This window comes from Amphiura filiformis, chromosome 14 (genome assembly GCF_039555335.1).
Source record: "Amphiura filiformis chromosome 14, Afil_fr2py, whole genome shotgun sequence".
Lineage (NCBI taxonomy): Eukaryota > Metazoa > Echinodermata > Ophiuroidea > Amphilepidida > Amphiuridae > Amphiura > Amphiura filiformis.
In genome coordinates, this window is record NC_092641.1 from 3779988 (window position 1) to 3805370 (window position 25383).

Consider the following 25383-nt stretch of genomic DNA (forward strand, 5'->3'; position numbering starts at 1 on the left):
GGGTAACCGGGTACCCGAAATTGCAAAAAAAAAAAAAAAAATGTTTTTTTTTAAAAATTTTTTTTCGTTTTTTTTTTTGTAGTGTCTCTGGACCTAGACCTAAATGCTAGGATCATGGTTGACCTTAAAAAAAAATTTAATTTTGCACATTGTTTTGTAATTTTAATATGAAAATTGATACATAGTTTTCATGTCATACTCTATTAATGATATCAAAATGCATTGAATTTGAATGCATTTTGATATCATTAATAGAGTATGACATGAAAACTATGTATCAATTTTCATATTAAAATTACAAAACAATGTGCAGAATTCAATTTTTTTTTTAAATTTTTTTAGGTCAACCATGATCCTAGCATTTAGGTCTAGGTCAAGACACTACTAAACTCAACTTTGAAAAAAAATTATAAAAAAAATCGGTAGAGCAGAGAGTCATCTGCAAATAGGCGCGTGGTTTGGGAAAAAAATCCATATCTTCAATGTGAAAGGTCAACATTTTCAATTGATCATTGGCTTTTCCTCCCAGCTACATACACTTTAAGAATATATCATTAGATTTATAAAATTTACTTCGAAGACTGTTATATATCAAAAATGTGAAAAATATCAAATTCTAATAATTTGTTATAAAATTTGTATTATATCGTGAATTTCAAAAATGAAAATTATTTGATATCAGAAAGACATTCTTCGTATTCAGAATGCAATTCGATATGTCTGATGTGCTCTCATGTCCCACAAAAAATACTGTCGAAACGCTCAAAACGCTCATTCCAGATCCCTTAAGGGCCCGGTCACCCACATTTGAACATTTTTTGTGGGATCTGAGAGCATATCAGACATACCAAATTGCCTTCTAATACGAGGAATGTCCTTCTGATATCAAATAATTTAGCTTTTTTGAAATTCGCGATATACAAATTTATGACATTTTTGACACAGCATCATTCTCTCGCGTGTTAAAGGCGAGCGGCACGATCGTTATGCTCTTTCACATAACACACAGAGACGCGTTTTGACGTCAATACTAATCTCCAGGTGAGCCTGGTGGTGTGCTATAATTCATTCATTCAATCTATCTTTATTCTGGTAAGCTCTTTCAATACATAAGTACTGATCTCCCAAGAGGTCCAGATCAGACAATATAAATGTATAATTAGACAATAATTAAAAAATCAAAATGCAAAGAATACTATAATATAAAATAAGGATATGAAAACAATACAGCAATGTATATATACAGGAACTTCATAATTACCATTATCATCATAAAAAGATAATTGCAAAATATATTGTTACGAGTCGTTAATGACTCAAGGCCAAAACCACCTTTTACCCAACTTCAATTAAGAATGCACAGCAAAACATACTGTTTGATTAAGTTAACAATATCTGAATCTGTAATCAAAAGTAAAGTATCATTTATAATGATCTGATACATGCACTTTATAATCAATCAAATACATTATATTTATACCGCGCAAAAATCATGAAAAAGATCTCAGGGCGCGAAAAAACAATAAACAAAACAAAGGGCACACAGTGAAACACAAAAAACCTTAAGATTCAGGGAAAGCGAGTTGGAAAAAATGGGTTTTAAGACTACATTTGAATTGAACGAGAGAAGTGATATTGCAGATGTTGTTGGGAAGGGAATTCCAAGCTACAGGGGCAGCATAACGAAAGGAACGCTGACCGGCAGATGATAAATTAACACGAGGGGTCTTAAGAAGTTTTTCAGATGATGAACGGAGGGAGCGCTGAGGAACATAAGTATAGAGAACCGAGGGGAGGTAAGAAGGAAGGGTACCCTCAAAGTGCCGATAAGCACACACACATAATTTAAACTGAATCAGGAATTTTATGGTTAGCCAATGAAGCTCATAAAGTATGGTGTAATATGATCATATTTACGTTTTTTAACAATGAGCCGGGCGGCAGAGATTTGGATCCTCTGGAGGCGGAGAATTTGATCGGAAGTGATACCAGCCAAAGCAGAATTACAGAAATCAAGGCGACACGTGATAAGAGAGTTAACAAGACACGACGTCGCTCTCTCAGACAAATATGTTGTACCAATTTATCCTTTTCATAAAATATTTCGCAGATGACAATTTCCAAAATGGTGCTATTTTCACCGTTCACACAATTTCTCCAGGAAAAGGGCTGCCTCCACATCAGCTGTGTGTCCACTAACATTAACAGATGTGTTGTTTCATAAAACATACTTCAGCAAGTCGACAGAAGGGTATATTCCTTTCTTGAAAGAGGCACGCACTTTGACGTATTCTAGGTCTTCCCCGTTATTACTGGATAGTAGTACATTGACTACATAAGATATGTCTGGTTCGCAATTTCATTTCTTTGAAGGGATATGGACTGTAAGCACATTAACTAGCCCACATCAACACTGAAGTAACTCTCACCAAAATCATGTACATTTTCTTATACAGTAAGCACCAAAAAAATCCCATTATTTAAATAGCTAATTACTTCATTCACATCTTCACAAAATATGATGCAATCTGGAAATTCCCAAGACTAATTCTAAACATCAACCTTTCACATTACAACACTTCCTGGGGAATTCCAATACCGTAAACGTTCGCCTACTGGCTGGAACTGGAATTTTAGGCACAAACTAAAAGTGCCCTCCCCTAAAATTCCCTCCAGCAAATAAGGGCACATACCCTTAATTCTTGTTGGGATTTTTAGAGGAGGGAGCTCTCTATTTGTACATGAAATTTACCCCAAGGCAAAGGAGCCCATGTGCGCCATTAGGCGAACGTTTACGGTTATATCCATTTCACATTATAGGGGAATACCCAATCCATAACTAGTCCTGACTTTGTTTACTGTGATAACATGACAAAGGGGAATCCCAAAATGTTATTAAACACCAACTCTTGCAAGGGGGTTTCCCCATCTCTCATGAAATAAATTTAAATTTTAAACAAAGATAAATAATCAAATTAAATTACTCGGGGCACATCACAATATACACAGTATTGTTAAACAGCAATAGCATTTTTGAACTCCCACATACCCATGGCCATAAAGTTTGAACGAATGTTCAGTGGAAGATTATTCTAGAGTACCACAGCTCTGTAATTGAAGGTTCTCTTACCAGCAAAAACATTCTACGCAGGAACAATCAGGGCAGTATGACTGAGTTTGAGTTCGAGTACATGTGTTATGATTTGAGTGTGTAAAAGTGAAAATAGATGAGAGGTAGGATGGAGCAATTTGTTTCAGACACTTGAAAGTAACAATAAGTGATTGTTAATCCCATGAGTTCCGATGTCAGCAGGGTGAAGCATACGAGCAAGCTTGTTCTGCAACACCTGGAGTACATGATGATAATTGAAATTATTCCATACAGAACTACAATAGTCAAAATGAGGGAAGACTAGAGCATTAACGATCATGTTCAGAGTGAACAAGATAGGTGGAAGATAATTCTTGACTAGACCAATTACACCAATACGTTTAGATACATTAGATGACATATAATTTACATGTTCACTCCAAGATTTGGATCAAATACAACACCTAAATATTTGTATTTATTTACAATTTCTATGCTCTCGTTCCCATAGGTAAGAGATATGTCCTTAAATGTACTTAATTTCTGTCTAGAGCCAAATAGCACGAACTTAGTCTTCTTAATGTTTAACGTGAGTTTGTTAGACAGGCTATGATATCAAGGTAACTCCTGCGATTAGTCTGTTGGATCTGGTGAACTAACTAATAGAGTTGTACACATTGCGCACTTACAATTAACAAAAAAAAATTAATATCTTTCAAATCAGAAATAGTAGAATTTATATTGACAGCTTGTGACCTACTACTCAGATACGATTTGCCAGTGATACCATGTGAATACAATTTTTCAAATAAAAGATCATAATTTACCATATCAAAGGCTTTTTTAAGATCTAAGAAAATTGATCCATTCATGTTATTTAGGATATAATCAGTTACATCTAGAAGAGCAGTGTTAGTACTGTGATTAAGTCTAAAACCTGAATATCATGGATTAAAATATTGTTTAAAGTAAGGTAATTGTACAGTTGATCATGAATGGTGGCAGAACCGATATAGTTACTGACTTAATTCTTGCCACCATCCTTGTAAATAGGTGTAACCTTTGCTTTTTTCCACATAGAGGGAAAGACAGAAGTGAACATGGAAAGGTTACATATATATGCAAGCGGGTGACAGATGACAGGAGCAGTTAATTTCAAGAGTTTCATACACACATTGTCAATATCAGTACTTTTGTTATTTGAAAACTGTCAAATTTGATCGAATACAAAACTTGGTGTTATTTGAAGGCATATAGCGTAAACTGCAGACAAAAAATGACAAAATCCTGCAACAAAATGTATCTTAAGCGTGTTAATTGATACAAAATTTCAAAGGTTATTGCATCCGTCATCAATTTGCTCGGTGTTATAGTATCTGCCTCAATATTGTACATGCTTTATTTCATTACTTCGATTTATTCTACACCTATCACAAAGTTTCTCATTCATTACTCGCTAAACTAGTCTCCTACGCAGCCAGTTTGGTTACGCTCCCTCCACACAAACAGTCTGCCAATGACCACGTGTACGCCGTTTCTGATTAGCTAAGAGGGCAATGCAAAGTCTATGAGAACCTAAGCAGAAGCGATGCATCCGGGAACTTGATTGCCAGTGGGTTGAACTCCTGGCTGAATAATCAGATACGCGCTAGCCAAGAGAAACGGCTAGCCAATCAAAAAGAAATCGTTCGTTATCATTGGCAGACTGTTTGCGTGGAGGGAGCGGAATCAAACTGGCTGCTGTGGAGACTATCGCTAAACTGGTGCAGGATGATTTCTGTTACTTGCTGGTCTATGTTGACTGACATTAGCAGCACTGGAAAGGATCCTACTTGCGATGTGCAAACAATTTTGACATGAGCACGCGCCACTACACCCATGTTGCTTCACCGACCTCCACAATATCATAATTGAGTTACCTGTAACATTAAATGATTTAATTGATATCATACTCAATTACATATACACAAAAACATGCTTGATTCGTTTACACTATCTTTGCTATGAAGATAATGATATTTGAGCTGCATATAATATTGGTTAGAGTGAAATAATTAGTAAGAGTTAGAGTGAAATGCGTGAAAGATGTTGCTGTGTGTTTATCCTTTTTCTTCGATTGAGTTCTTTGGAAAGTCTTGGATCGCATGTTACAGATCATGAGATAGCTGATATATTAAAATCATTAATTGTGGAACTCTTTTACACGTGGTAAAAGGAGTAATACTGCAATATCACAATATCAAAAGTCGTAATTTTGTTCAAATATCCTCTACGAAAGATTTTAATAATTATTTAGTGAGCATAATACACTTTGTAGTGTAAACTTACCCAGAGCAAGGAGCACAACAGCCATGTTGAGTAAAATAACGAATACAGCCATCGCTGCTTGTCTGTGTCCTGATGGGTCTGTTAATGGAACCAGTAGAATCTCAGCACAGAGCAAGTTGAGAAAGATTGCCACAAGAGACGTCATCTGTAGTAAGTGTTCAAAAGAATCCTTCATTGGTTTGAAATACGCATGACTTGTAATGAATACCATGGACACAGCTACAGTCGCCCCTAAAGTAAGAGGGTCTTCTGACCCATAGAGAACTACAAGTGATGTCTGCAACACTTTACGGCATAGCTCTACTACATCCCAATACCAGTATTCTCGTTTGTAATTTTCACAGAAGAACTGCACATACAATGGGTATTTAGAATAGTCAATACTCTCATTAGTCTGCGTACTAGCTTCATTTGTCTGCACATCATGAACGCTATTAATACATACCAACTCCACGTTGTTATCTTCTTCTGAGTTAATTGAATGCTCAATGCTTTCGTTTGTCTGAATACTAGCTCCAATGCTGTGGATAGCTTCGAAATCCAACTCCGTATCATCGAGAATGATCGACCGCTCATCGTTAGGATGGTTGTCAAGTAAAGGAGTCGTATCAGATTGGGTATCGATTTCTGCAGGTGCGATATTGCCTTCGTCTTGTGTAATGCTTTCGATCTCTTCATTTCTGCCCGTATCAGTATCAATGTTTACGTTCTCAGAGGATTCGGTGACTTGTTCCTTTCCCCGATGAAATGTTGCTTTTTTGGTCAATAATAGAATGAATAAGCACAAGGGATATCCGAGAACAAAGACTAATGAGACATAGGCTGTATTTACGTAGTTCTTGTGTTCCTCAGTATTACAGTCAACTGAATAATCAGATCGCAGTCGTTCCGTGCAGTAATCATCATTCACATCGACACAGAATTCTTGACAAGCCACCGGCATTAGAGACAAGATCACATCACATAAACTCAGGTAAGAGATGAACAAAACTACGACGACAACCAAGCAGCAGTTCCCCCTTAATCTGGTAATTTTGTTTTTCACTTCAGCGGCAGATAATGTTTTATCGATTCGCAGAAACAACCATTTGGATGCAAAGACAATGCTTGGAAAAAGCACAACAAGTATAGAAAACACTAAACCGATAAGAAATTCTGTGTAGATGTTCAACTGAAGTTCATCAATATAACATCGAGGCTTTGCAAGTATCTTGAATATGTTCAACTCTAAAGCCTTGAACACGTAAGCAAGATTTGACACATTCTTTGGCCAATGAATGTTATGCAGGGAAGTAAAAATAGCCCCAGCTATTTGATAATATCCTAGAACTATTTTAAATCGAGCGATTAGAATATAAACCAGAGATCTTTTGAGTGATTTGTCATCTCCCATTTCCTTACGCTCTTTCATCTTTTTCTTGAGATCCAAAACTATGATCGCAACCAGTATACCCATTAGAATAACTACAAGCAAAATCTCCAAGATTAGATGCCAGATCGGTGGACATTTCACACAATATTCAAACCATGAATAGTAGTCTTTGCTACATTTGGAACAAACCCATCCTTCATAGCCTACACCACAACTTCCATTTATGCCATTTAAAGCCGGACAAGCTTCTTCCCCTCCTGGGCAAAGAAATGGCTTTGGAAGGGTATCTTCAAATTTTGAACTTGCATAATTATAGGACCTGTCAAATATTAGTAGATTATCAACGAATGCAGTATACATGCTACTCAAACTATTCTGTGGAAATTCAAGGACGTGTGTGGCGTGCGACAAATTCCGATCCCATGTCCACCAATATCCAGGATGAACCTTCTGCGATTCATTGCTACAAATGACACCTTGTTCGGGGCAGGGCATACAAGGACCAAATCTATCTTTTCGGTAGTATTTATCCCCGTTAATATCAAAACAAGGACAAGCACGGAGTCCTGCAAACTTATTTTTATCGGTTCCCGCCGGACATACTTGACAATCTGATATGCGTGCTCCAGGAGCTCGTTCAGGCGAAACAAATGTACCATTAGTACACAAATTACATCCAATACCTCCCGCTTCCATCGATATTTGAGCAGATCGTGTTTGAAAATACCCACCTGAAATGAACAAAGAGAAAAGTACAATAGCTGTTCAACAATAAACCATGAACAATTCATGTTGTTAAACTGATATTAAATGTAATGGGATTTAAATGTAAACTGATTGCTCACTGACAATGGCTTGTAGCCAAAACGAAAGCTTTCATGCTAAAGCTCACTAAATATTGAAGTTCCGTCTGCTAGAATTGACGTGGCATTTGTATGATAATAAAGATAGATTCACCAATCTCAAAGCTTACCAGCCGGGCAATCAACACAACCGGAGTGAATACCGTCACCGAAAGTACCCGGCTTGCATGGAACACAAGATGTAATATTGCATTTGAAACCATAACTATTCATGCCTCTTCCTATGAACCATACGAAAGACATATGGTACACATTGAAGGAAGTATTGATGTTATCTCCAACGCCAAACCTGTAAAATACGAAAGACATATGGTACACATTGAAGGAAGTATTGATGTTATCTCCAACGCCAAACCTGTAAATTCCAAATGATAATATGATGATACTTTAATTATCATTTTTGTTTACACTGTACCATTTATTACCAGGGCCGGAGTTACCTTTGTGGTGAGACTGGGCCCGGAGGGGGGGGGGGGGAATCAAAAGTTTTTATTGGATATGCTCCCCCGGAATTTTGAGGGGGGGAGGGGGTGGGCCTTTGGGAGCTGACGGCCTAACGGAGGTCTTTTGGAGCTGCGAACAAGTAAAATGGGGACTTTTGGAGCTGCAAAAAGTCAAAACCAAGGGTCTTTCTTGGCTTTTTGGTTGAAAATTGCTGAAAATACCTTTTAGAGCTGAAATTATCAAAATCAAGGGCCTTTCAGAGCTCTATTTTCGTCGAATATATGGGGTCTTTCGGAGCTGCGAAATCCAAAAAGGGGGGTCTTTCCGGGGAGCATACCCGTATGGTCATTTGTGTTAAGTTCCCCCCCCCCGACACTGGGGCAGGCCAAAAGGTGGAGGTTTACAAATAGGGCGCCTAAGATGGACAGTAGCGGCGGAAGCATTACAATTTAGAGGGAGACGAGCATATTTTGTTCCTATTTTACTATTACTATTTTACCAAAAGTGAAGGTGAATTTCGCAAAGCGCGCAAATTTGTGTAATTTGGGTTCAAAACATGATGTTTTCGGGCTAAAAAGGAATATGCACCCGGAATATGCATAGAGAAATTTTGGGGTCCATCTTTCCCAATGGTTAATCTGGCCTTGATAATTACTTCTTCCAATAATTTATTTCCATGCGCCAACCAACCGGTATTATGGATATGTAATTTGTTAAAAATGTGATTCAAATGTGAATGATGAATGAACGAATGACTGACTGACTGACTGACTGACTGACTGACTGACTGACTGACTGACTGACTGAATGACTGAATGACTGACTGACTGACTGACTGACTGACTGACTGACTGACTGACTGACTGACTGACTGACTGACTGACTGACTGACTGACTGACTGACTGACTGAATGAATGAATGAATGAATGAATGAATGCATGAATGAATGGATGAATGAATAAGTTACAAAATTAATCCTCATTTTGCTATAAAACAATTAAGGGCTTGAATAGCAACATTTTCACATATTTTTTGTGGGATATGAGAGCACATCAGACATTTTAAATTGCATTTTGAATACGAGGAATGTCCTTCTGATAGCAAATAATTTAGATTTTTTGAAATTTGCGATATAATACACATTTTATGGCAAATGATTAAAAAAAATTGATATTTAACAGTTCTCGAAGTAAACTTTATCAATCTAATGATAATAATGGTATATACTTAAAGTGTATGTAGCTGGGATGAAAAGCCGACGATCAATTAAAAATGTTGACCTTCCATATTGAAGATATACATTTTTCCCACAAAGACCTAGATATTTTTGGAAACGCAATGCAGAAATAACTGACATAAATTAAATGCAATATTTTGTTGCATTTATATGCGTTTAATTTTCATAAATTATCAGGACAAATCTGAATGAGCTACACCATTGCTACACCTGCCGGGGGATCCGATGTAGGGCATGTATTACTTAAAGGGGCATATTGTGATCCACAGCCTCATCCCCACTTTTCTAAAAAAAAAAGTTGAGATTTTTATATCACTGGAAACATCTGGCTGCATGATGTTTATGTACAAAATATTTCTTGCAGATTAATTCGTTTAAGGGCTGGGGTATGAACGTTTGGACAGTATTTATTTTGGGACATCAGAGCACATCAGACATATCGAATTGCATTCTGAATACGAAGAATGTCATTCTAATATCAAATAATTTTGATTTTTTGAAATTCGCAATTTAATACACATTTTATGGCAAATCATTAAAATTGATATTTTTGATATTTAACAGTACTTGAAGTAAACTTTATAAATCTGATGATTTATACTTAAAGTGTATGTAGGTGGGATGAAAAGCCGACGATCAATTGAAAATTTTGACCTCTCGTATTGAAGATATGGATTTTTCCCCAAAACACCAAAAAAATTAGGTCTTTTGGGAAAAAATCCATATCTTCAATATGAAAGGTCAAAATTTTCAATTGACCGTCGGCTTTCCTCCCTGCTACATACACTTTAAGAATATATCATTAGATTTATATAATTTACTTCGAGGACTGTTATATATCAAAAATTTGAAAAATATCAAATTTTTATAATTTGTCATAAAATTTGTATTATATTGTGATTTTCAAAAAATGAAAATTATTTGATATCAGAAAGACATGCTTCGTATTCAGAATGCAATTGATAGGTCCGAGGTGCTCTCATGTCCCACAAAAATTACTGTCGAAACGCAATAAACGCTCATTTTAGATCCCTTAACAAAGATATCGTCAAATTTGAATTTCGTTCTGGTATACCAGAACGTAATTCAACACAGTGGCCTATGGAGCAGTGTAATACACATAATCATGCATAACTCGCCAACGCAAAATCGGAATCAACTGAAATTTTGGGAATAAGCTTTTTCGAGGATATCTACTGAAATATGTCATAAAAAGTGGATGCTAGGATCACGAAATACTCCTTTAATGGAGGCAGTCTGATTGGCTAATTGAATTATCAGCACCTCATTAGTTGACAAGTTGTACAGCTTCACTTGACCCGGCGTGATCTGGAGCGCATTTCACAAAGCCTTACGATCGATCTTGCGATTGATTTATCACATAATTAATCAATCGTAAGTTCGATCGTAATTCATTGCGAAACGGGTTCTTTTCACTCCATAAGCAGGGCCCTCGGGAACTTTGAAAGTGTGAAACCTGAAGGTTATTTAAGGTTGGTCTTAACCCTGAAATTATGGAAACTTTTGGGCCTCATAAATGCCAAATTGTTGGTCTAAAGTACAAGGTGTCCCAGAATGATTTACCGTGTTTGAACAAATTATCAAAAATATATAGTCAATAGTGTATCTATTCTTAATAAGCTTTAATAAGTGCAATACAATGCTACATATATGTCTCCTACTTATTCTGTGACTTTCATGGAAATAGCTTGATTCGTTTTTGCGTGACATTGCTATTACTGAAAATGGATGAAAACTGCATGTGTGTAATTTACAGTGCAAAGGCATCATAACACATGGATCCTTTATCACCATCGTTCAGCCGCATTGGAGAAATCCTGCATTCTTTTATAGGAGATACACCAAATTTGGCACATATGTAGAGCTTACAATGCTAAATAATTCTTGATATGGGATTAAGTGAAGCATTTCATTATGACATCAAGGTTGAAAAACATACCTTTTATGTGATTTTTACCCCAATATTTACCCAAAAATGTCATTATTACAGAGGATACAACTTCCTCAAGGATCCTCCACAGTAAATTTTGATTTTCTTCGTCACGTAGCTGTGGGTTTGCCAATATACTTTGGACATAAATGCATGCTGTGACACTAAGGACGAACCTTCTCTATACTTTTATGAAAAATCCATTTCTGCCGGCATGTCAAATGATGAAACTCACACACCGCAATAATTGGCTTCAAAACTGCCGCCAAAGAAAGAATAGTTTAAGGTCACTCAAGCGTAGCAAATCCTTTATTGCTTTATAACATCATAAATAAACGATAGATATCGACTATTTAGTAGAAGTAAGAACAGGACACAACAAATATACTGCATAACATTTTTCAAATAACTTTGTGCTGAACGGTTAGTAATTTTACAGATTTTCAAAATAGGTTGCTTTGTCAAAACTTGGAATTCAACGTTTTTACGCAATCCTCTCTACGTTCTCTCTACTAGAAACGTCCAAATTGTCAAATCTAAAAAATCTGAGAAAGCTAAATATATGTAGAACGTAAAATGCAAAACAATATGACCAATAGAAATGCCTTTCATACCTAAAAAAATCCATCTTTTCCGGTATAAATCATTCTGGGACACCCTGTATATAAAAGTATACATACAAATTCAGAGTATAGACCTCTGGTAAGGCAACCATTACTAATAGTTTCACGGAATGCCCTCACTTTCGATCATTGGGTATACCGATCATCAGACGGATAATTTGTCATGATTTCAACTTAACAGAAAAGTATACATATTTAGAATGACAAAGACTTGATAAATTCATCTGTGAGGAACAGGTTAGCAGTTATGAGGCCCGAAACATTCCATACTTCCAGGGTTAAGACCAACCTTAACATCTCTAGTTATTCACCACAATGTACTTTTCGCTGGGGTACTTTCGTCCCCGGGTACTTCCATTCATGTCCTCGTCCGAAAGTCGGGTTTTATGTATCGGGCAGAAAATAATACACAGAGACGCGAACCCCTGGTAAATTGCATAATCAGCTGATAATGGGATATAGTCAATAGTTGACTTACATTCCGACACTAGATGGAAAGTGAGGTATTTCTGGTAGATAATCAACTGGATAATATCTGCAAAGGAATATATATCATCATCATCATATTAGTCGTCATCATTGTCTTCCCCCTCCTCTTCCTCCTCCTCCTCCTCCTCCTCCTCATCATCATAATCATAATCATCATCATCATCATCATCATCATCATCATCATCATCATCATCATCATCATCATCATCATCATCATCATCATCATCATCATCATCATCATGCAGCAGTCGTTTGCTGAAGAAAGGATGCTCGATCTTGAAGTGGAACTGTATGACCTGGACCGAGAGACTTCCTTCATGATATGTAGCGCTTGATGTTGGTTGAAGCTTGTGAAACATTATTTCGATCAACTTGCAGCTTAACTGCCTTCACTATCACTCTGAGAACGTTATTATGCATCCAGGTGTACATACCACTCGTTAGAGCAGGTGTACATGCACCCAGAATACGTTGCAAAGTACCGCGCGCATTGCAAGAGTCCGCCGTATCCTCGTACCATACGCTCAGATTGGCTGGTGTTGGCAATAGATCATGATGTTGACCTGCATAGAAATCAGATGCGATGAGGTTCCTTCTGCCACAGCACGCTCCAAGACATGTTGCATTGTTCAACACTTTCCCACCGTGTCTAAGCGCCTTATTTAGTTTGAACTACTGCTGTAGCCAATCTCTTCTCCTCGTCTACTTCTCTTTAATCTCTTATATGCTGCGAAACCAGCTCGCGATGTTCCTGGTCTGAAGAAGACGACCACCATTTGTGCGTAGTCCAACCAAGCCCCTAACGACCTAGCTGGGTAGCAGCAACCATCTCATTGGGCATCAGTCTTTACTCTGCCTCCTCAACTGCCAAGTTGGCTGTCCACTCTCTCCCTGACCTAACATCTGGCTGGGAGTTCTTGATTACCGTACCGAGTCCTTTGAGTATCTCAGGGTCATAAATTACCTCGCCTTGGCCACCTTGACGAAATGACTGAAATTCCAGTTGGCCTTCATCTTTGGATACTCTAAAGGTCTGGATTTCCAACAATTATGACTGTACACGAAGTCCGGAAAAGAAGTCCGAACTCCTCTATAGAGGGTGTTCCTCAAACGCTTAAATAAGGGGCGCATCATTTGATTTCCAGGGGGAAGGGGAAACTTCGCCTAATAGTCAGATAAAAAAAAACTTCGCTCACTAGTCAGACGAAAAAAAATGGCCTCACTGATCAGTAAAAACAAACAAACAAATCGCCCCACTCAACTCTGTATAAAGATATACATTAAAATGGAAAACAAAATTAGTCGCCGAAGGCAATGAAAAAAAAATTCCGCCCAACCCAAACTCCCATGCCCCCTGAAAATCTAATGGCGCGTCCCCAAAGGCTTCGAAAAAGTAGGCTGCTGTTGTGAGGTGTGCCTTTGAAGTTGTCACGATTATTGATGTCCCATAAAACTTACACTTCGCTTCCACTTTCTGAAAAGCAGTCAAAAGATCCCTCCTCAATTACACTTAATGGGTTCAGGTAAATGTGTCTGGAAATCGTACATTATGAGTGAGAAAAGAAAACGATTACGATTGCTGTAGACAAGGTACTGTTATACTTCCAAATGTTATGAAGGTAAGTTTCTTACCAATACATTAATTTACTTCTTACAAAATGTTAAACATAATGAACGTATAAATATCCAAAATGGACATGAGCATTTCTTCACCTCGAATCTTCAAACCCACCACGCGGTTTTAATTTGTGTTTTTTGTAACGATAATAACAAACAACAAAAAAGAATAACAATAGTTCTGTAGCAAATTGTAAAGGGAATAAAAATTACTTTTTACTGTTTTATAAGTAATTATATATTTGTATTGTTATAATTTCGTTAAGCAAAACATACTTACACTTTGTTAATAGTGCAGTTGCCTGTTTTTAGCGCATCTTTGCTTAAATTAGCAATGTTGTTGATGAATATAAACCTAAATGTGAAGAAAACATACTAATAAGGTATACTTGTGTATAAGTTATTAAATGTGTCACTGCTATTAAAGGTGGGTTTAAGGAATTTCATTTTATATGATAACAAGATAATACTCATATACATAAACGGAGTTTGAACCAACTTAGAAGAGTAGATTTCCATTGTACACAGTTGTTTAACCCTAGAACTACTGAGCTATATTTTGCAACACGAAGGAGGCGGGGAGTTGTTGCTACCCCCCTAATTTTCAATTATTAACGTCATATACCGCTAAATTTGGTACCAATATGGGTCTCCTCTCTACAGTGATACCAAAATAAGTACAAACATGCCACACATAATGTCGCTATGACGTCATAATGTGAGGGCGCCCATGCAAATTTTTGGAAATTCTGGCTATGTACAAAAGTATAGGAAAACATTGATTTTCCGATAAAAATCTACAAAATGTGTTTTTCACCGAAAATGACTATAAATGACAAGTAAAAGGTTAGTAGCTATTGGAATAATTTGACTAGAGTGAAACGAAAATCACTGATTTTACTGTAGAAACCAATGGTGGGTCTCACCACTCCTCTGCCTCACCACCCCCTCTATGGTCATCTTTGACGGCCGGTCATACCCTCGGGTAAGGATCTACTATTAGCTTAGGTCGTTTGGGCGTAAACGCGTGCGTTATTTGTGACGGATAATTGGGGGGTAGATCTAGGTTAAAGAGGGATACAATGCATTAAATAATCAGTAACATAATTATGTAGTATGATAGACAACTATAAAAGCACACAAACCCATCCCCAACACCTGTCATGCGTCCCAGTGTCCTGTGAGAAGGGAACTGAAGGATTTTGATAGAAGAGTTACTTTCAATGGAATCAACAAGAATTTTTCTAACAGATTTCATATTATTTTTAGTTTAAAACAGGTTCGACGTCGTGTTCGTACTTACAATTCTGCCAAATTTGTGTTTTGAAAAGTTAACGGAGGAATGTGGGTTATTTGGTTCCGAAACAACAGCCTGAAAAATAGAAAGATATTCACCGCACCTTGCAATATTCAACAAAACAATTACCATAGTAAATAACAACGTTAAGTGTTTATCTATGTAAAGTAAATGGGTGCAGCCCGTCACTCAGAAGACCCGGTAGTTAAAAGACCCGCTATTCAGACAACCCGCTAGTCAGAATGTTCTGAGTAGCGGGCCTTCTGATTAACAGGTTTTCAGATTAGGGGGTCTTCAGGTTAGCGGGTCATTTTAAATGAAAACAAGCCCGCTATTCAGAATTTGACGGGTTTTCTGAATAGTGGACATTCTGAGTAACGGGTCTTCTGAGTGACGGTTATCCCCCAAAGTAAATGTGTTCGAGGAATTGAATGTAAAATTTGAAACTGGAATTTGATTGTGAGTTACAGGAAAGTGGTAAATATATGTTTATATGATACCCTTTTGCAGAGATGCATTTCAACCCTGTCTTACACATTCTTAAAAACTTGAAAAAGTTCCTGCAATCTTAATGGTTTTACCCGTGTGATATGACACGATATCACACACTTTAGCGCGTGCGTGTCGACGCGATACTCGTACACGCTATTTGAAACAATCGGAGGTGCATAGCAACAACGGGACTGACCGATTCTAAATCTAAGCCCAAGGTAATACCTTGTAAAATGTAGGATTTAATTTGATTAAAATTTGATATACTTATGATTAATATATTTATTTGAATTGAAGTGTTTAAGAATGAGAATATGAGAATAAAAGTATTGTTTTTAGGCGCTGTTGCGCATCTATCGTCTCATATAACACGCGACATCATTATTTTTGGCGTAAAACAACTCGGTTTCGTCTCGTTGTTTTACTTTAATAATGATGTCGCCCGTGTTGCATGAGACAATAGATGCACTCCAGTGGCTAAAAACAATACCTTATTCTCTAAATAATCTGAAATGAGCAAATGACCCCTTAACATGTTCAGAGCTATTGGGTTAGACATTTAATATACTTCATTTTCTGGAATATTTTAATGCTTTACAAAGAACAAATGTTGGTAAACGACACGAAATGAAAAGCAAAGCAAACCAAAACGGAATTGCACAACTGCCCGGGTAACTGTCTCGTGCGTGTCACGACGCTTTCATGTTTTGATTCTGGAAAAAGACGTTTTTACTATTTGTATGAACGAATATAAATATATTACTGTAAATTGTATAGGAATAAACTTTGAATATAATATATATAGAAAACCTTTTAACTTACAGGTTAAAAAACAACCAATGGCGGCGACACGGGAGGGGACATGGGGACATTTGCGCAAAATTGGTTGATTCTCCCCAAATTCACTTTGTCCCTGCCAATGCCCAATAGCGTAGCCAGAGGAAGGGGGGGGGGCAGAGTGCCCCTTGAAATAAAAGTGCCCCTCTGACATGGAGCCCCTTTTCTACCAAAATTCAGCCCGATCATTTTTTTCGTCTGTGCCCCGAAATTTTATTTTGCCTTCCCTGACTAAAAAGCTGGCTACGCCCCTGCAAATGCCCCCCTCCCAAAAAAAAATTCCTGGCGACGCCACTGAATACAACAAGGCTTACACTGTCCGTAAACTCGTTAATCCCTTGAATGTGTCGTTCGAGATCGATTTCAGCCGGTTTCCATACAAGCTGAGAAACGTCAAATTAGTTGATGATCGCAGAAATCCGTCGGGTAATTCTTCCAGGAGATTTCGGTTTAGATGCCTATAACACAAAACAAATGGATTCAAATAATGTTAAGGGGGTACTACACCCATTGCATTTTTTTGCATTTTCTTGCATTTTGTGAAGAAATGAGAAAAAAATTGGACAAAGTGGTATGCAAAATGAAGGGGGAAATCTTCTTGTTCTATTGGTGGCATCGGTCTTAATGTAGTTTACTTGCTTTTAAAGGTAGAAGCCAAAAGTGGTACATCACTGATGTTTAAATTCACTTCATTTTGGAAATCTTACTATCAACGGATTTCGTTAAAATGTTGGATATGTGTTGCTAACACATTAGGAAAATAATGTTGATATGTAAAATGGGAATAAGTGGTTCCTGATTTCTTTTATGACTTCATGAACTTGGTGCTCCACACCTATCAAAAAACGAACTGGTTAAAATGCTTCTATTTTCAACGTTGAGCTATATTTTGTATTTTTAACTTGCGACATTATTTCACTGAAACTTAATTAAGCCATAGGTAACAGTTACCACAACCACACTACAGAAATGTTGAAAAAAATTGAATTTCTTGTCACCTATACCACCATATTAGGTAGTTTTCTGTAAGCTTCACTTTTGTGATTTTGGTAACTATTTTATATTTATTTGTCCAATCCATCTCAACTAGGCAATCTAAATTGTACTCACTATTTACATCCCAAGGTATTTTGGTATATCCACCTCACACCTTTTCAATATATATCCCGTAAAAGACAAAATATCAAAATTGATGCCTCATTATGATATCACAGACTATCACATGTATTCAAAATGGATGCCTAAATTTGACCTGAACCAAGTGACCTATAACATGACCTATGATGACCTATAGCCTTTTTAAATCTCTTTTCCTAACAACACATTATAGAAGGTACATAGTATTTAATTTACTATGCATCCATTGTGGACGAGTTTATTTAGTTTATTCAGTGTTATTTAGCATGTATCGCTGAATAAATTTTCTATAGAGAGGGGTAGAGAGTATAACAGGATTTAATGTATTCTATTCATGTAGTCTACTTGAATAGAATAAATTATGGTTTGTTATAAAACACACATCTGAGTTACTAGGATACAGTAAACAAAAAATATATAGGGCTAAAATGATTTATTAAAATGGTTTAAAAGCACTTTGTATGTAGAGATATTTTATAAGTTCAGGACATGAGGTGATGAACATATTTATGTACTTCATAAATTTGCAACAAAAAAGATGAGGGGTACTGATGAAAATCATGGTATTATTATCCCCTTAATATAATATACGGAATAAATATGCTATATTAGGTAGAAACAAAATACGTAGTCCACTTGCTCTATGAAACAGGATATAAATCTAGGCCCAATTACTGGTAATTAGCCCCTATGGCTAACTCCCAGCTGGACAAGCCTACCCCAATGATAAACCACAGTAGACAAGCCAAAAGATATGTTATGTTATGTTATGTTATGTTATGTAATAATGGCACAATGGAACCTGTTGGCACACTTTTCACATCGTGTTGATATCTCTATCAGCAGGGGATAATTGGAGGGAATAGTGGTTTTGATTTTTATACCTTTTTCGTAGACCAACTAGAGTACAATTATAAAGTTTGAGCGCTAGAGAGATTATCATTTCAAGCAACAATCAGTGATCAATGATCAGTCTTTTACATTAAGTCTCCACAACTCAAGGTCAACTTGTTAGGTGCTGTGCAATAATTATGAGCCCCCCTCCCCCGGGATTTTCAAATGGCGTACAAAAAATTGCTTATGGTCTAGATATATGATGCAAGCGCAGCGAGAAGGAAATTTTGCATATTTGAACGCTTCTGTAGTGTTTTACTAAGCCCGTTTAGAGCGTGTTATTTAAAAGGCTAAAAATTGGCTAAACAGTACACCTAAAAAGCCACCAAATCTTAAATATCAATACGGCCAGCATCCACGTTGGGACAAGAGGGGCAATACTTCTCTTAGGGAAGCTTCCCTTGCCCTTCCTCCTTCCACACCCCTCTTAGCAACGCCACTGTATCATAATCAGAATCAAAGATACTTACACAGCCATAAATTCAATGTTTCTAAGCAAATCGTCTGGTAGATATTTCAAGTTGTGTCCGCATATCCAACTGTATATTAAATTAAAAAAACTACAATACTTTAATAATCCAAATTTCTGAAGTACCAAGTGTTTCCTCAAACAGCATTGGAGGCGAAATACCCCCTTTCCCCATGAAAACTACCAAATAAAAATACATGTTCCACAGTGTCATCGCCCCGATATCTTCATGGCAGAAATCGCCATGATGGTAGATCGAATCCACTTGTTCAACAATAGCCACGCATTTTGTTCCGAGCGGACCTGTTTAATAGTTTTGAGACCTATAATGGGCCGAGGGACATCCGACTAAGGCTATTGACAATAGCCCGGTGACTGACCTCTGTAGATCTCAGTGAGCCTGGTACGTCATGTGCATTAGACCGCCTCCACCAGTGGTCCACATTGCGCTTGTAACGTGATATGTTTCGTTACCCCGATTGTTTACGAATGAGGGCAGCTGTCATTTTTTTTCTATTCTGCACATATACAATCTGAATTTTTGTCAGGTTTTGATTTCAAAACGCACGGTTGTTTTTCAATGCGCTAGCTAAGGACTATCATGTTCTTTCAACACATATCCTACATGTGTATCAATCCCGGGTATTGATTTTAGTTTATCTGCTGTACAATGTAATTATTACCAGACGATGTCGGTGTGTGTTGTCCAAACAATAGGGTATGTTGTACACAATTGTCCCATTGCGTGAGATACGCCTAACTTAATTAGTGATAATATCTAATTAATTAATGACATACGCGTCTTGAAAAATTTTCAAAATGTAGAGCTTAATTCATAGATTATGAAATATAACTTATCTCATGTCAAAGATGGCTGATACGCCTAAATTGGTTTACATCCTATTTTCTATTTTTCCCAACACTTACAATCTGTCATTGTCAATAGATCGATTTCAAATCCCCACCCTTTTTTTTTGTACGGGGTCCCTCATTAAATGCTCCGTGCTTTGGGCCAGTTTTCGTTACATTATATGTGGCCGTACACTACGAATGAGCCGTAAAGTCAGCTAATTGTATTCTGAGTTACAGTGTAAAATGTGCGTGAAGGTCGTATTCATAGGTACCTCAATTTGTTGCGACATGTTTCTTATTTGATAGCGCGAGTCAAACACCGTTTAAAGAAATCAATAATCCTATTGCTGAAGAGGATAACAGTCTTTTACCTATTTCTATAGAATCCTTAAATAGTCTTTGTTTGCTTTGGCTAAATCCTGTTCAAGTGGTGGGTTACAAAGCATTGTATTTTGTCTAGGTATGTATAACCAACAATTAACAATGACAGGACATTCCTGAACCTCCTTGACTTGGGGATGATTTGAAATGTCCGCCAATTATGACTGTTCTATATTTATTACCAGCAATGTGAAAAAAGAGACACATGTAGAACCGAAAAAAGTACCATTTTGTTGAAAGAGCAGAGTTCAACAAACCACAACCCCGCTTCTGGATATCATTTGAAGTCAAATGATATACCATTTTAAAGCTTATGATATATATTTTATAAACACGAAATAAAACAAAATTGACCGGGCTGACATTACGGCTGATTCGTGGTGTACGGTCACATATTATCACCCGCTTTCTGACGTCATCATTCAGCACCATTGCTCTTTTCATAAGTACGCCGATGATAGCGAAATATCTCAAAGTGGCATGCCTGAGGATTTTGAGTCAACTAAGATGTCCATTCAAGAGTGTATTGATGCTGTTTTGTGTTGGATGGATAGTAATAAGCTCATGCTCAACACAGATAAGACGGAGCTTATCATCATCGTTGGTACGGCTTCTCGCGTTAGCCAGATTGAAGATAATACTATACGGATTTAGGACTCTGATATCACCTTTCAAAAATCTGTTAAGTGCCTCGGTGTTCGATTAGATCAAACTTGTTTTTGTCTGAACATATCAGTTATATCTGCCGTTCCTCATTTCTATCTTTGAGACGTATTGGCTGCATTCGACTTTACTTTTCTGATCAAGCAACATCATGTCTGGTTAATACGATGATTCCTTCGCGGCGTCTGCAATTCCATCTTGGCAGGCTTCACTGCTTATCAACTCAACCGTCTTCAAACGTATCCTTATGTATTTGTTATGCGGCAAATTTTTTGGCGAATGTTAACACACCATAATAGCCTGCCTACGGACAATTGGAGATAAACACAGCGAGCTTGACCATGCCTATATATAGCAATTCCGACTGCGTGATCGTTTTGATTTGTATCTTTTGGAAATGCATCAAAATTTTGTCAATTTAGAGCTACACACGATCGTTCCAATCAAATTTTCATAACATATGCAGGTTTAGAATTATGACGGTTTTTTGTGTGTTGTGTTTAGATGGAAGATGGGTCGCCATGCACCCCTTTGATATATTTGTTTAAGGGGGTACTACACCCATGTGGTAAATTTGTGACTATTTTTGCATTTTTCTCAAAAAATAATTACACACTGGTAACAAAAGTTCTGTATATTATTGGGGCAAGGAATCCAATTACTACACTGAAGTTTCAGTGACTCAAGACAAGCGGTTCAGTTTATATGATAGAAAACGAGGTACATCGTAGCGGTACCTTATTTCTGATCATAAATAACAAACCGCTTGTCTTGGGTCACTGAAATTCCAGTGTAGTAATTAGATTCCTTGCTCCTATAATATACATAACTTTTGTTACCACTGTGTTATTAGTTTTTGAGAAAAATGCAAAAATAGACACAAATTTATCGAGGGGTGTAGTACCCCTTAACTTACCTCAATGTGTCCAGTAAAGAATTATTATGTGCCTGTATTTGTTTCCTTTGAGGTTGGGTCCATACGGACACCCCTTGTCCACAAATTGAGTCAAATGAGATAGTTGGTAGCGAGTGTTTCTACATGTATGACTTGAATAAAGGAAAAGCGCAGAAGTGGTCTTGCAACAACGCTTAAGTTTATCTCTTCAAATACATTTTTAGATTGTTTATACTCGTAAGGGTGTTTTTTTTTGGACACCTGTATATGGTGTTCCCCACGATGCTGCTAAATAATTGGGAAGTGGGTAAAAGGTCCCAACTTACAGTTTTATTATCTTTCGTATTCCATCAAATGCCTTTGGTGATATATCAATTAGTTTTTCATCTGCAGAAAGGCCAGCCTTGATATAACTAAAAACATGAAATAATGAATTAAAGTTCAAGTTAACAACATAATGATAACTCGCTCGTTGTTAAATCTGTTATAGCAGATTTCAAACGATCTTTGGGAAACAGGTTGACTCAGTGGCATTGGATCTCGACCATTGCCAATAAAGGAACAAAATTTACATAAGTATTATGGAAATCGTCCTTGCGGCAAAATAGAGATACCGGATATATGCCACTGACCAATTATTTTGTTATTACCATGCATTCAAATGAGGCTTATGAATAACGAAGGAGCTGTACGAGCTATTCGGACCTTTTCGATGACATACTTTGGCTATAAATAAATAACTACACCTACATCATAAAAGCTGAGAATGTATTAGCATTAGATAAATTGTTGACAAATGTAGTAGATCAGTGGGTAATAAAGTATATAAGAATGTTGGCCATCATTTTACAGTAATTATGTATATATATCTGTCCAAAGAATAAATGGGCGATTGGATACTGTATTATTTTAGACATAGTTATTTCGTGACAGGTGCCATAGTGTTTCAATGCACTTGATCACAGGTCAATCAAGCAAAATCTTGAACAAGATTGATATTTCTGTATAAATAGTTTGACATAATTTACAGTGGCTGTAAAACATAATCAATTGCTTTCGCTCAAAAAGTCAACCATTTGTTGTTCTCACTTTGCACTGAAATTCCATATAGTTGTATAGCTGGTTGCCTATAAGGCTAAGAAAAAGGGTTTGTCTCACGAACCCGCGCGAATAAGTATTTGACGACGATTCAGCGCATTGGCCTACGCGCCGCTGCTCTTTATAAGGATTTCTTTTTACGAAAATTTTAAAGACACTCATCGAGTACGAACGAAAGTCCATCGCAATGCCTAGTCGTTTGCACCGCTCTGTATATCCTCATACTCGCAGGTTTTTAGTAAATATTTAAAGGTGTTTACGGTTCAGTGTGTTAAAACAAGAAAAGACTCGGGTCAACCTATGTTGAGTTTTTGATCATTTGGTATCTAAATCATCTACTTTCACCCGATATTGGTGGCGTGTAACTGTGAGAGTTCTGAATATATGAGAAAATTCAGCCCGAAATTAGCCATTTTTCCATTGATAACCGAGTAACAGATAATTAGTGGTATTGAGCCTATAGTGAATAGCGGCATTATCGGTGTAGTGCTCGGTATTAAATAAAATAGTGGTTATTCCAAATCCCAGTAGTATGATTATAATAAATTAATATTTTCATATCATTTTGTATCATTATGTATAGAGTACATTTTATCCTCGTCTGTTTTATACTTACAAATCGCCGAATTCCAAGTCACCTTCTGATGGCGCAAATATTCCACCGGGAAAGGAATGTATATTTCCTGTGTTAAAACCCCTGTAAGAAATAAATCATGCATATTTAAAGATCTGCATTTTAATAGATTAAAATCTGAAATATCTTACATGAACATTCTGTGACAATTTTGAATAAATTTTTGTATAACGACATTTTGACGTTTAATATTGAAAATACTGGGTATTGCAAACAACCCCATTCTTCGTAGCTTGTGTTACAAAAAATGGCCCATGAGCACAAGGGTAACCCCTAGAACTACTGAGCCATATTATGTAACACAGACTAATGAAGAGGGGGTTTGTTGCAACCTTTCAATTATCAACAATATATGCCGTTATATTTGGTACCAATGTATAGCTAAGGGTCTCTTCTATTCAGTTATACCAAAATAAGTACAAACATTCTCCACATAATATCGCTATGACGTCATAATTTGAGGGCGCCAATGCAAATTTGGAAAATTCTGGCTATGTACAAAAGTATAGGCAAAATTGAGCGAGCTGAAAATCATGAATTTTACTGTAGAAACCAATGGTGGGCCTCACCAACACCCCCACCCCCTTCATGGTCAGTTTTGATGGCCGGTCCTACCCGGGGTAAGGTGATGGGGTAAAAATGTTATCACTAAAATGAGCACAAAGGATGGATCTAAGATTTTGCTTAAGTCGTTTGGGCGTAATCACGCCTCTTCTTTGTGGAGGGGGAGGGGGAGGGTGTTCCCCCTCCGTAGTTCTAGGTTTAAATGACATTATAACTTAACTCGACCATCAATAAACAAGACTCGTTACAATACCGTAAAACCCCGTCTACAAGCATATAGAGTGTTTTTTATGAAAGCTAAATTAATTCAAAGCAAGCGTAAATATACCAATACAATGGATTGGTCTTAAAATAATACTTGTTTGCATATGCTTGGATCCGTAATTTATTTGTTCGAACTCCATAATGGTGCCTGGGTTAATGTAGCTTTCATCAGAAGCACTCTATATGCTTGTAGACGGGGTTTTACGGTATTGTTATTATATTTTGTTTATTAGTTTGTTAGTTTTCAATTATTAGAGTACTACTCACAGATCTACGATCGAAAAGTTCAGTGCCCCAGGCTCAATCTCATTAAGTCCTTTAATAGAGAAGTGCCTGAAATAAATTATATTAAGGGATGTATAAAGGGCGGGAACTTGGTTTGGATTTCAGAGGGAGTGTGCCTGTAAGAGACACATCCATCAGAAAAAGACTAGCTCAGATCGCGCGCCAAATAAGTTAGCAGTTCAGAAATTGCAATTTTTTCCCAGCCTTGAAAAAAAAAGTAGGCAGAGCTGGGAAGCTAACCCGGGACCTCTCGGTTCTGAAACTAAATGCATTACTACTAAGCCAACTAATTATTTGCTGCGAGAAGTTTGATAGGAGTCCTTGATATTGCTGAATAGAATAAATCAATACTGATATTTGTCTAATATACGATGTTATTCAAATAGACGTTCCACATAAACTAGGAATATGTGAATTGGCTATCAATCGATCAAGCAATCAAGTTTTCAGTTTTCAAGTTTTCAAGTTATCAACAATCATTAATAAACCGATGAATCATGGAATATTACTAATTACTTACTAATCTACCAAATAAATAAATATGTAAGTAAATAAACAAGTAAATAAATAGGCATCAATAAATAAATAAATAAATATATAATGCA

At 36.9% G+C, this 25383-nt stretch overlaps 1 protein-coding gene across 1 annotated transcript in view; it reads right to left on the reverse strand.

Moving 5' to 3' along the window:
• Nucleotides 1-1072: 1072 nt before the first annotated feature.
• Nucleotides 1073-25383, reverse strand: part of LOC140169615 (uncharacterized) — a 33795-nt gene continuing 9484 nt past the window's right edge. The window contains exons 6-17 of the mRNA XM_072192880.1: nt 24761-24826; nt 23648-23728; nt 22260-22346; nt 19144-19212; nt 16957-17100; nt 15320-15388; nt 14297-14371; nt 13858-13932; nt 12389-12445; nt 7765-7943; nt 5420-7522; nt 1073-5010 (exon numbers count right to left, since the gene is read on the reverse strand). Coding sequence (XP_072048981.1) covers nt 4847-5010; nt 5420-7522; nt 7765-7943; nt 12389-12445; nt 13858-13932; nt 14297-14371; nt 15320-15388; nt 16957-17100; nt 19144-19212; nt 22260-22346; nt 23648-23728; nt 24761-24826 — 3169 coding nt within the window. The 3' untranslated portion in view covers nt 1073-4846. The remainder of the gene's footprint in view (nt 5011-5419; nt 7523-7764; nt 7944-12388; nt 12446-13857; nt 13933-14296; nt 14372-15319; nt 15389-16956; nt 17101-19143; nt 19213-22259; nt 22347-23647; nt 23729-24760; nt 24827-25383) is intronic.